Source organism: Dunckerocampus dactyliophorus, chromosome 13 (assembly GCF_027744805.1).
Source record: "Dunckerocampus dactyliophorus isolate RoL2022-P2 chromosome 13, RoL_Ddac_1.1, whole genome shotgun sequence".
Taxonomy (NCBI): domain Eukaryota; kingdom Metazoa; phylum Chordata; class Actinopteri; order Syngnathiformes; family Syngnathidae; genus Dunckerocampus; species Dunckerocampus dactyliophorus.
In genome coordinates this window covers 13538419-13552352 of record NC_072831.1, presented here as the reverse complement: position 1 = coordinate 13552352, position 13934 = coordinate 13538419, and the positions used below count along the sequence as shown (strand labels likewise).

Genomic DNA, 13934 nt, shown 5'->3' with positions numbered 1-13934 from the left:
CGCCATCCTATCTGCCTCTCCTGGAGTCACCACCTCGGCGATTAGCGTGTCACGGGCTCCGAGCACACACAGTAGCTCGTTATAAAACATATCGCTATTCTCTCGTTAATTACATAGTTTTATTTTACTGCACAGTAACTTGCTTCAAACTCAACTCAAAACTCCCTCACCTTTTTTCTCTCCTTCGTAGTGGGACTCACTGCATACGCTAGCCTATCTACCCCTCCCTTGCACATCCAATCAGCAGTCAGAATGCAGTCTCAATGCATTCACGGACTTGCGGTGAGTCGGATATTTCACATTCTTTTCGAAAATGCACATGGGCCCCTACTTCAGTGTTAAATCTTAATCTCCAGGAAAGGAGCCGCGGGTTGCCGACCCCAGACACAGGCCACGTCCACACAAACACGGATAGTTTCAAAAACGCACGTGCCCCTCTGCAGTGTCCAATAAAATCTCCATCCACACAGTTTTAAAACTATTTCTGTCCACACTAATACACATTTGTAGGCTGTCATGTATGCCAAAGTAACAGAGTCATGGACTGTTAAGGCAGTTAAATCAGAAGCATCGATTACATCATTTCCATAGACTCACAGTAACAACCACGGCGAGTCACAGGAGAAGATACATGTTGACTGCTAGCAAAGTAGCGCTACTTTTCAGTAGTTTATTTCACATTTGTCAGCAACATTGATTGAATACAAAACTGAAAATGTATGAACCATGTTTTTCTATTCAAATGTACCACTTGTTGATTATGCTGTGAAGTGTAGTTCATTTTATCAGTCAAGACAGAACTCCTTCGGCTGTGACGCTACCATTGCTGAAATAATTTTGCGCCTCTTTGTTTAATTGCCTCCACGACAGTAGTTATGCAGGACAAAACGGGCATATGTTACAGGCATCCCCCAAAGCCCATAATGGTGCCTTTTTGTTTGTCAATGTAAAGCGAAAGTAGGCGTATGTTTACTTTTAAACACACAAAAAGTCATTTCAGTATGCTTAAAACCAGCAATGTAATGTTTGCCATCTCATACATTAACTTATACTTAATAGTGTGGAAACGACGCCACATAATTATTACATCATCTGTCGGCAACAAACCAACAGCACCGTCTTCGCCGTCCACAAGCATACGCTGAAGCCGGAGTTTTCCAAAATATTCACCTTGACCGTAGTTTTCCAAAAGCTCAGTTCTTAAACACAAACCATACGTTTGTGTGTCGACAGAAGGCCTAAGCGCATAGAAAAATATGCAGGTTTTTTTTATATCAGAAATATTTTTATTGAATTTTGACAAAGTAAAAAACAAATACACACAAAGTTTGCTGGTAGTTTAGGCAGAGAACGAGAGAGAGAGAGAAACCAAAACAAAAACAGCAAAATAACAAACAAAAAACCCCAACACAAAAAACACTCACAAAGTAAGCCACACACAGCCCAAAGAGACAGAGGTCAGAGTTTGGTAGGACAACCAAATGCAAAACAACCAAAGCAAATGCATAAGTGAATTAAACAACAGATGACAGCAAATAGGCCAGAGAGGGAAAGCTATTGGGGAGCTCAGGTAAATTTAAAGTTGTGGAAATATACTAAGAAAGGTCCCCCCAGACATTTTGGAATTTTTCTTTGGCATTACAAATCGAGTAATGAATTTTCTCCAAATTTAGACAGGACATGACATCTCTCAGCCACTGAGCGTGGGTGAGCGGAGCAGCATCCTTCCACCTTAACAGAATTGCCCGTCTGGCCAAGAGGGAGGCAAAGAACAAACTTCGTTGTCGTGTGGGGGTCAAACGCAAGTCGGGTTCACCTGTGGTGCCAAACAGTGCTATTTAAAGAGTTGGGTTGCAAGGGTAAATTGATAGTTACAGAAAGTGTCTGAAAGACTTCCCTCCAATACTTTTCCAGACTAGGACAAGACCAAAACATGTGAATAAGTGTGGCATCCTCCCTCTTACACTTGTCACAACAGGGATCCACCTCTGGATATATACGGGCTAGTTTGGATTTTGACATATGAGTCCTGTGTACAACTTTAAATTGTAGCAAGCTATGGCGGGCACAAATAGAGGTTGAGTTGATCATTTTAAAGATTATATGCCACATGTCACCTGTCAAAGACATATTCAGATCCCATGCTGTTTTGATGTTAATCAGAGAGGTCTGTCTTATGTCCAACAGTTTGACATAAACCGTAGAAATTAAGCCCTTACGTGACGGTTGCAAGTCCAGAAGTGCATCAACAATGTTCGTACCAGGAGTCTCAGGGAAATTTGGTAATCGATTGTAAACAAAGTGCCTAACCTGGAAGTACCGAAAGATATGGGACTTTGGAAGATTATATTGTTCCATTAATTGCTGGAATGACATGAACGTATTATCATAGCACACACTCCGTGGACCCATCAGAGGGGAGGTACAAGATGTGAAAAATATGCAGTTTTTAAAAATCCATATTCATGTGGACGTGCACATCACAAGTTTACGAGTTCAATTAAATCGGTACCCTCAAAGAAGCTCTATTCCTATATATTAAACCAAAATCCAAGGTTGCTTTATTCTAACTTTTAAAAATGTATCAAATTCATGACTCTTACCAAGAGGAAGTTTTAGAAAAGATGGAACCTCCCGTAGATAGCGGACAGTGATGATGACCTCATCTCCAGCCGTGCGCAAGAGGTGAACCTGACAGGAGTGACAAAAGAAGATGAAAGGTCAGCGGTGAATTAGCAATTTAGGATATAAAAGCTCAACTTATACAGATTTAATACAAATCATTTTTATGCAGATGCACGTACATAGCCCATAAAACCAAGTTAACCTTTGTAGGCTATGTACATACAAAACAGAGACAAGACGTAGAATAAGCAATCAAGCTAATTGTTTTATTTGGATGAATTCATATAGATAAGCGTTTTTAACAAGTAGTTTAATGTAAAAATTACATTACAACAATTTACGTTTGCGTACAATATGGTGCACGTCTTGTCGTGCGTGAGTCCAGATGTGTTAATGTATTTTTTTTAATCACAAAACACCCTTCCTTGCTAGCATCCTATCAACTAGCTAAAGAAAATTGCAACCAGAACCAGCAGTTACATCACCCGTCTATGATGTCATCAGTGGTTGACTCTCAAAAATGTCAACACAAAACACGTTTTTATAGTTTTACAATTATACTTTTACATGTGAACCAATTCTAAATGCATGAAAATGATAAATGAAAGGGATAAATTAACATTTAAGGTTACTTTTACCTTGATTTAAAGACACAATGTGGCAGCAACAGCAACCACCACCACCTTCCTGTTTTCAGTCCCATCAAGAATTACGTCTTCAATGAAGGTAAAAGTAACCTGTTCATTTATCCCTTTGATTCGTCATTATATGCATTTTGAATAGTTTTCTGCATGTAAAACTATAAAAACGTGTTTTGTGTTAATATTTTTGATTACTTATGAGAAAATTTTATTTGGTTAATGTCCGTTTCGGTTTATGTCGGACCGTCTTGAATTAATTAATTACGCTAGCCAAGGTTCCACTGTATATGAATTTAAATACCTGCCAGCAGTTAAAAGCCGGCTGTATTTTTGTGGCTACTTCAGAGAACGTCTGTTACTGTAGAGCTGCCATCAGTCTCTGTTTTGGTTTGGTTACATGATGAAGCCTCCCAGTCTGGCGATTTGAGATTGAATCTATGATCTTCTCTGGATGGGGTTTGGATGTTCTCCCCATTGGTTTTCTTCGGTACTCCGGCTTCCTCCCTAAATTGGTACTCTAAATTGTCCCCATGTGAAAATGTGAATGTGATTGGTTGTTTGTCGATACAGTGCCCTCCAAAAGTATTGGAACAATGAGGTCAATTACTTTATTTTTTTCCGGAACTGAAAACATTTGGGTTTGACATCAAAAGGTGTGAGACCAGAAAGCAATGTTTCAGCTTTTATTTCCAGGTATTTACGTCTGAATCGGATAACAGCAACTTTTGTTTGAACTCGCCCATTTTTCATGTGAAACATTTGACTGACAGGTGTGTTTTGTTGCCCAGGTGTATCCTATTACATTGCTTGTTCAAGCAATAAATAGCCCTGAATGTCTACACTCAATTTCAGATTGTGTGGGGTAGGTTTTGTCTGTGTGAGGTGAAAACAACCACAAAACCAGAGAGCTGTCTATGGGTTAAAAACAAGCAATTGTGAATTTGAAAGAAGATGGAAAATCAATCAGAACCAACGCACAAACATTGGTCATAGCCAGTACAACCATTTGGAATGTCCTATAGGAGAACGATACCACCAGTGTACTAAGTAACACACATCGAACAGTTGTTTTTTTTTTTTTTCCACCCGATGACAGTTTTCATGTGGTTTTCACTTGACAATGCAGTCTAGACAAGCAAAACCTATCCTCCCCCAATCTGAAACAGAGCGTAGACATTCAGTGTGCTTTAATGATTGAATAAACAATGCAGTAGGACACATCTGGGCAAAAAAACAGCCGTGGAAAATCTTGAATTATCATTGAACAAAATTATACTCACAACTTGTTCATGAGTACAGTGCTCCACGTTTATGCCATTGACCTACAGAAACCAAAAGAGGATACAAATGAACTTTCCTTCCATGTTAAACAGTGATACAGCAACTCTATTAAAGCAATTAAACTCTGCATTATAACTAATTATTGATAAATCATCACTGTCAATGTAAATAGAGTGTGAGGATTTATTTGATGTGCAACACATTTATTACAGGCCTTCAGAATTTTACGTTTTAACATTCAGGAAAAATACATACAAAAATATTTTTCAATTCATTTGATTGAAGCACGTTCAACCATGAATAATGTCATCTTCATATTTCCAAAATGAAATGTCACACTGCAAAACAGAAGAGGATGGAAAATAGTGACCGCCTTGATCCGAGCCAGTCACACTCAAATGTACCCACCTGCAAGACGGCATCACCAACAAACAGCTTCCCCACCTGGTCCACTATGAGCATCAAGAGTCATGCATCAGAGGTTAATGAAAACAGTAGAAAATAATTTTCTGTTAATTTGTGCTAATGTAGTGGAACTAGCAATCGGTGTACCTGTCGGACTCATCTTGGGCGGCATCTAATTGGTTAGACAATCATACAGGGATGCATAATATCAGAAACTAATCAGGTTTCGAAGTCTATTAAAAAGGCAGGAGGTGACGACAAAACTGATATGGAACGAGTAAAACCATTCAAATGTTTCTCACTGTATGGGGACGTGAAAGCTGTGAGTGTCAGCACTTTAGAAATTGGTCAAATAAAACACTGAAATATATGCAGTTTTATAAGAATGTAGTTATTTTTATTTCATTGAATTTTTTTCCTGTGAAAATAGGCTGTTTTTTCTGTGTTGATAAATATTGTTTGTTGGTCTTTTCTGCACTTGCTGCGATGACTCATGGTGACATGGCTGATTTGATATGCACTTTGATCCACCAGGTGCTTTGCATTGAAACTTCACTGCAAAAACTGAATTTCAAGAAGTAAAGTTAAAAAAAAACATTTCTCATTTTTTTCCTAAAAAGAAAAATATCTTGTCTAGCAATTTTCACTTAAGAAAAATAATCTTATATTAAGACAGTATAGCTGGCCAGTTATGAAGATATTTTTTTTTTTTGCCAGAAATTAGTTCTTTTTTGTAATAAGTTAAACCTTATTTGGATTATTCAACAACAGATTAATATACATTTGTCTTAAATTAAGAATATAACTTCTTTCTAAACTTTCTAAATTTAAGAACGGACTCACACACAGAAAATATAAAGTATATTTACTATACTGCAAAAACTACATTTCAAGAAAGTAAAAAAGTCCCACTTAAAGCAACCATTTCTTAAAGATTTGCTGATTTCAGGCCAATGTGAAGTCTATGAAAATGTAATATAAATGTGTAAAATTGTTAAACTTGATTCCAGAAATTAAATTACTCTTTTTATCTAGTTTATAAATCTCAAAAGTGAATTTCCGTGCAAATCAAGCCAAGGCAGAATTCTGATGGTGTTTATGACAATAGGTTTTAGTGGATTTTAGATGCAATCACACTATTTTCTTGAAAAAAAAAAGAGGTTCCATTCATATAATTTGCTTCATGCTTGTTGAAAAGCTCAGACCAGTGAAGAAGTAACCAACGTAACTAACATCCCGACAATGTGGCTGAGTCGATAGCATGGTGGCCACACAATCAGGCAACCTGGGTTCAAATACCTGTCTGAACACCTCTGTTTTTGCTTGAAGTAAGAAAAGTTGTCTCATTTTAATCTAATTTGGCCTTCTTTCAAGTATGGCTATTTTTGCAGTGTTTGAAAGTAAAAGGAAACTTTGCGTGCAGGTGTGCATACGCACATTTTTATAAGCCTGAATAATTTTATGCATATGCACAGTTTTAGTAGGAGTCCTGCACGCACTTTTAAACATGAAACCCCTGGACATTGGTACTGGCACGCTACGTCAAGCACACTCGTCCAAAGTAAAGAAATAATGGCTGTGACTGTTTTTTCAACACTTAACAGGAACTCGCAGTGCTGAAGCAAACACCATCCGTCCTTATTCATTTTTGTATTGTTGTACATGTCAGACAAGCTATTTATACAGTAGACTCATGTTTGCAGTACATTTGATTGATGCTGACAAGACAATCCAAATGCCGTAACATTTTCTTCACTACAAAAGTAAAAATGTCAGCAATTTAAATGTCAAGGTCATAAGTACTGATTTTCGACAAAAAATACATACCTTTTTTGTTACCAGGCACTTTTTTATCTTAGACCAATTTGCTTATTTTAAGTCATATTTATACTGAAATCTGAGCTTACCATAAGCAAAATAACCAAACAATGGAACAAGAAAATTGTAATTGCACTTTAAACCTTCATTTCAGGTACGTAATGTTAGATTACCCATTTTTGTAGTATGGAGATATGTAGTCACCTTCATCAAAGGCTTTTAGATGTGTACTTTTAAGTAGGGGTGTTCCAATTGGGGTACAGATGTGTTCCTTTTTCCACTTTCGATACAATTCCGGTATTGCAGCCTTGAACATTGGACAAAACCAATATCAATCCGATATCAGCATGACTCAAACAGAGGAATGAGAAAATCCATTTACTTCTTGATGCATCTGATCTATACAGTAGTTTTACTGACAATAGGCTAAATGTAGCGAGGCTTGAGGTGCTCAATAAAGCTTTTAAACCTGACATTACTAATCTCCAACAGGAGCCGGCTCCTTCCTGTTATAGTCAATGACTTTTTGCCGTCCTGTGCGAGTTTCATACACTTTTTAAATGTGTCGAACAGCGGTGGATGTTTGAGGAAGCCGTGGTGTTGTGAAAATCCTGCTTCAAATGCATGATGAGGCTGGTCGTATTAAATTTCCCCGGTTCTGTACCACCGCGGTAAACATGTGCATGACAAGTTTTGTACTCGGCTTCAACGTCTTTTTCTGACTTTAACAAAAAGTACTGCCACACGGCTGCCATCACTATACTCCTTGCTAAACACGTTAGCACACACTTGTGATCACGTGGGCTGCTGGACAGAAGTGCTGGCGCGGACCTTGGAATGGACTGCTTGTATTGAAGTCCCAATATCAGAGATTTTAGATGGAGGCCAATATAATCCGATACCGTTTTTTTCTGCTGATATCGGACTGATATCGATATCAATATCGGATTGGGACACCCTTACTTTTAAGAGGGATGAACTACATTCTTACCTACTTGAGCTTTAAATATCTTGGAAATAACCACAGGCACGTTATGCTCAGCACCCCCCTGAAAAGCAGGAGAGAAACCGATGAAATTGACAAACCTTGTCACCTTTTCCATACAAAGCCCTTTTCATTTCCGCTTGGATGTCTTCATAATAAACATGCATGTGCTTACTTTGATGCTTAATCCCAGACAGCCAGTTTCCTGTCTTCGGAGTACGACAGTTCTGTACTTTAAAAAGTGGGAGATTTTTATTGGCAAAGGGATATTGTGAATGTGATGTGGTGGTAAGGAATTATGCACCTAATCATAATAAAAGTCTGAATCCCCCAAGGGCACTTACATTTACTTGAGATTCACTTCCCCCAGTGCAAACCACGTCCAGCTTCTGTATAGTTAATACCTCATTGGTCAGTTTCAGGCAGACGTCATAGGAATTGGTGGTCTCCTCATTGTACAGCAAAGCAATTCCAGATTTCAACTGTTGAAATTGAGAAGAGCATTGATATTTTGCAGAGGAAACCAATTATGTACACAATGAACGTGTAAGCCCATTTTCTAAATAAGTGTAGCTTAGGGTTAATTGCTTTGTTTAACGTAATGAATGCGTGAACACTGGTGCACAAGATACTGTACTTCTGATGTTGGGAAGAAGTAATAGAAGTCATTCACTTCTGAACCGTAACACCACAACAGAAGGTGAAAATATCAGTAAAAGAGACAGCTCATTTCCTCTCTCTAAATTAAATGCATGTTATGCTCTGTGATCTCTCACTGCTCCCTTTCAGCACAAACTGGAATTAAACTATAAGAATTCCAACAACTGCACCCCTGAGCTTTTCCAATTAATTGGATTTCCACCACGTTTTGTCTGCCAGATTTATCAGCAAGTGATTGCCGGATGGAGTTCTTTCAAGTTTTACACTGATTAAAGTCGCTCGTCCGGCAATGTAACTGCTCTTTCTCACCTCCCTTGTCTGGCAAAACTCCAAAAATCTACTGTATAACAGACAAGTACAAGAACCTTTGAATGCGTTCCTGACATTATAACTTTAAGTGGCATCTTTTAGCTACTTAAAATTGAAGGGGGATTTTTAATTAATCCACGAATCAATAGTCTGTACTGCTTATCCTGTTCTGAGTCTCACAGAGGCAGCATACAGCCTGGACTTACTGTATCATCAATCAATCAATCACATGACTGATACTGTCAACCAAATACACTCACATTCACATACAGGCAATTTAGCTCGTACTTACACTCTGACATTTGAACTGGATTTACTGTATACTCACATGAGGCCGTGCCTGAGCTCACTTCAAACTAAAGTCGGGCACGTTTGGCTTGTGTGAACGTCCATGCACATGCACATGCACATGCACATGCACATGCACATGCACATGCACATGCACATGCACATGCACGCGTGCAATGTAGCCGAGTCATAAAATGACTGCAATGCATATCGCTCCTCGCAGGTTCTTAATGATAATCAACACATTATAAAATAAAAATTCATTATGAAAATAAGACACAAAGACTAAAAATGATCCAAAACAGCACACTCACGACTACATTCATCTCCGTAATGAAGATGTGTCATTTCATTAATGCAATCGATCTCCTCCCAAATATTTAATTTCAGCAGGCACCTTACACAAAAAAAACAGTCAAAATGACTCGTGATTAATTTCCATAATAAAGCAGAATAAAAGTGAGGGAACAAGCAAACGGGCCAGGTGGCGAATGGTCAGTGTTTGCACAGGCTAAGTGGGGTCGGAAGAGGGAAGGGGACTTGCGCCAAAATCCACCATGGTTCGGATGGACGAGTGTTAGTATGTCCTGATACGGTTATCTCGTCCCCACTCTTCACTTCCTTCTACAACCCTGTATTACAGAAAGTTTCCTTACATTGTGCATTATTTTAGGCGGTGGTTGGTGGTGCCCATGTAGTCACTGCCGAGTGTCAATGCACCCTGAGTCTTCAGTTAACCTAAATCCTCGTTTACACTTGCACGCATTTTCTCCCCACAGGGGAGAAATTGCTCGTAAACAGGTGTGAAGTATGCGAAAACTGTGCAGGGCTGCTTGCCAGTGCGCAAAAGAAATTGAAATGTTCAAAATTTTGCCTATGCCTAAACAATGTGTGCGTTTCAAAGTGTGTCTCAACTTGTGTCATTCACATGACTGGCTTAACTTTTCCACCACCTTTTGGAGCAAGTCGGGGGGGAATTCTCAAGTCGTTTCTGTAGCCTCTTGAATCTTCCTTGTGAATTTCTGTTAATAAGTGATAATAATGTGATGTCTTCCAGTCAGCAATTCCCTCTCCCACACTGTCCGCGACTTCTTTTTTTCTCGGTTTTTGCTTCTTTCCTGCTCTTTGCGCATTTTCTCTGCTGCTAAGAGACAATATAGACCTACCTTCCTTTTCTGCATGAGCTTTTTTCCCTGGAGTTCAACATCTTGTAGGTCCCTTGCAAATACAGGAATTATTGAAGCTAGGGGTGATGTTGCATGGTGTCACGCGGAACACAGACGGACCAAATAATGCCACGACTGCTTCACGGATGAGGGAAGTGGTGGTGACAGCGCATACCCATGTTGGAACAATGTGCATCACGCGTACTATGTCGTACACTAGACGTACACACTACTTGACCAGGTGTAAGTAAGTCGTGCGGAGTGTGGTCATTTCGTGCCAATGCACACCATTTGCGGTCAAGAATTGCGTGCCAAGGGCGTAATTTATGCGTAAACACAACACAAACAGTGGGCAAAGTAGTCTTTAGGCTTTGCAGGTGTACCATGAAAAAATAAATGACACGTATTGCCACGGAAAATTGCAGGACAAAAATGCAAAATGCGTGCAAGTGTAAAGATGTTTTGCATGCACAGGGACATCGCAGAGAGGAGACAGCAGAAGTATAACAAAAATATTCTTGCATGCCTTAGCAAGGCATGGAAATGTTGAGAAAGTACATTTAAAAAATCTAATCCAATCTATGCCTTCAAGTTACTACAGAGTTGAATCTGCATGTTTTTGACAGTCTCACAGCAAAAGATTATTACCACCCTAGGATATGAGTCAACGCAATATTTTGCAGTTGTATTTTAGTGAGCCCAACCCCTCTTCTGTTTGAGGTTTTTGTTGCTTTCACTCAGTAGAAATGTATCCTTTTAACACTGTTGATAACAAGCATTTCCCCACAATGCTTTGCTCTTTGAATTTTATTTGTTCCAAATGCTTTACACCAAAAATAGTCACGGTGATTTGTGAGGCTTATTCAGTTCATGAATGCCATACAAAGTAAGCATCTACATTTGATACTGACTTTCCTTAATAAAGCTTACAGTAGGTACCTGTATGTGTTTGAATTCCACTAAAGTGATAAAAATCACCCATGACACAAAGATCAAATATATACATTTTTCGACGGTAGGAACTTCAACTTAATCCGAGAATGAATTAGGCAGAGATGCACTAGGACAGTGGCCATGGGACCGCTGCAGTAATAATTAGCGGTGTCATGACACGAGACGATACAAAAGATTGGGTCTACGAGAACGAGACGAGACAAGATTTTACAACTTATTTTTGCAAAAAAATTAAACAAACAATGGAAAAATTTATTACTGGACAAACTGACTTTTTAACTGAACTGAGTCACAACACATTGCAGGTGCACTTTGAAATGTTTAATGTCCCCCAAATTATTATATAAACAATGTTATTGTCAACATTATTTGAGACCAAATTAACCATTAATGTTATGATAATATATCATAATAATAATTATATATAGGGGTGTCATGATACACTCAGCTGACACAGGTATTTATAACTTTGCATGCATGACCCAAGCATGATGCTTTTAACTGTTGAACTTTCCACAAATTGAAAAAAAAAAACTAAAAATGATAAACATTCAAATAATGATGGCAGTTGTAGCTGTTACTACTAATCATTGATGTTGATGTGCAGTTATGTAAAACAGTTTACAGTACATTAGCTTTACGTTTACGCTAAAAGAACTACAGCTCCCATGATGAGGAAGCATCCAAATTAGACTGGACTATCACATGTTCTGATGGAAGCCATATGCAGCGATCGTGTTTTAATTTGACAAATCTTAAGTACCTCTGATCAAATGTAGAATTACTACAACTTCTGCTTGGATGTTAATTAACATAGCGGCAGCTGTTGAACTCTGAAAAAATGAAAAAAACAGTCACGTTTGCGAGCGAGTGACGCTTGGAACACTGAGTACAGCAGAATTGCAAGGATTATAGTAGGGATGCTCCGGCCACCGATCAAAATCGGCCGATTTCCGTGAAAAAGCATGTGGTAGGCATATGCCGATAAATGCCTTTCAATGCCGATCACAAAAGCCGACCACCTGTGGCTCGTACGACTGCAGCATGCAACCTGTAGCGAGCGTGTCCCGCCCACTTTCCTTTCCTCACACTGTGCAGGCGTACCTGCCGTTTGTGAGAGTGATATCAGTTTTGCACGCTGCAAAACATACCACAAAGAACATCTCACCGGGATAGCACATTGTAAAGCTTTCATTTAATACGGCATTTGAACACTTGACGGCATATGGTGAGTTTTCGAGGCTCATAATGTGATCATCAATCAAACGGCAGCTACTGAAGCCAATGCTGGACACTCGCCCATATGTACATGACAGTCAGAAGTAGGGATGTCCCAATCCACATTTTTTGGCTTACGATCCGATCCCGATCCTTTATTTTTTTTTTTCTAATGATAAGATTTTGTTACAAACATGAATTTGTGGAATTGAATATGGTTATGAAAATAGCTCTTCAAGGCATTAAAAATAATAAGAAAATTAAAGCATTGCTGAATTCACTTTTTTATTACATAGCATGACAAACAATATTGTTTGGCTTTTGTAACAAAACAAGGTAGGCTAGTGTATACAGCGAGTTTCACTGGAGAGAAAAAAGGTAGGGGAGTTTTGAGTTGAGTCAGAAGCAAGTTACTGCGCAATAAAATAAAAGTATGTAATGAATGAGAGCAAAGCAATATCTTTTATAACGAGAAGTGCTCTGTTGCTATGTGTTTGGAGCCCATGACAAACTAATCGCCGAGGTCGCCCGGTGTTGCCAAGTTGGGCTGCATATGAGTAGGAAGAGTGGGAAGTTGCTCACAGACGGCGAATACATGAAATAATCATTCATAAAAATATCAGTATCTATTCTCTCAATTAAAAAATAAACAAGAAACTATTGAGAAAATGAAAGAATACCTCTCTCTGCAAAGACAGTCAAGGACAGAACCTTACTGATGACAATTCAGCACAGGTGTAAACGCTATTGAGCAAACAACACTTATATGCATAAATGTGAAATCTTATGAGTTTTTTATGTTAAAGTTAACTACGTTTTGCTTTAATTTTGAACAAATATGGGAACCACTCAAAAATGCTTATGGAGTTCAGTGTTTAAATTATTTCAGAGCCTACACATGCTCGCTGCACATCTGTTTGTTGAATGTTGTTGTTGTAACAGGTAACATTTAAAAAAGATTACAATTTTTACAAGTTTATAAGCTGTGTAGTGTTTTGCGACTCCAGACTGTTTTTTTGGGGCGGGGGGTTTACTGGAAGACGAGGCAAAATGGCTTTTGATGCTAAAGGTTGCCGACTCCTGACCTAAAGTACAACTACATAAGGTTGTCCATCCACATCTGACAAGGCTCTCAGAAGTAACATGCAATACTATCATTATACCAAAAACTATGAAAATTAATTCACTCAATTTTCTCAAACGCGCACAAACGTGATCATCAACCCAATCTAGCCCAACCCACACACGTACACAAACACACATGCTGCACACACAACATGTTTGGTTGTGCGTGGTTGCGTTTTCTTTTTAGGTCATATTTTACATTCTTAAATCAGATACAGCTGATTAATGTTGTTAGCCTGGAACAGATCGCATCACTTTGCTACTGCGCTGCGCATGCATTTGCATAACTGCCAATGCAATTAAAATCTCGTGTCAGCCTATCATAGAAACCATGCTGACTGGTCATTGAGTTTTAGTAGGGTGGATCGATGTTTAATTAATATGTCCTTTTTGTGAGCGATAAAGCACCCATATCTGTTTTTTTCGATAGCCAAAACGACAAACATGATGAAGGAGGAT

General features: G+C 38.7%; 1 protein-coding gene across 8 annotated transcripts in view; it reads right to left on the bottom strand.

Annotated features, from left to right (window-relative positions):
• sntg2 (syntrophin, gamma 2) overlaps positions 1-13934 on the bottom strand; it is a 55608-nt gene that overhangs the window by 33840 nt on the left and 7834 nt on the right. For 4 of the 8 annotated variants that reach the window (XM_054796239.1, XM_054796241.1, XM_054796243.1 and 1 more), the window contains exons 2-8: positions 8100-8237; positions 7931-7987; positions 7766-7819; positions 5100-5124; positions 4956-4999; positions 4547-4588; positions 2604-2691 (exon numbers count right to left, since the gene is read on the bottom strand). In XM_054796239.1, the coding sequence (XP_054652214.1) occupies positions 2604-2691; positions 4547-4588; positions 4956-4999; positions 5100-5124; positions 7766-7819; positions 7931-7987; positions 8100-8237 (448 nt within the window). Of the gene's footprint in view, positions 1-2603; positions 2692-4546; positions 4589-4955; positions 5000-5099; positions 5125-7761; positions 7820-7930; positions 7988-8099; positions 8239-13934 lie in introns of those variants that run through there. The other 4 variants (XM_054796244.1, XM_054796245.1, XM_054796247.1 and 1 more) reach the window with 4 other exon arrangements.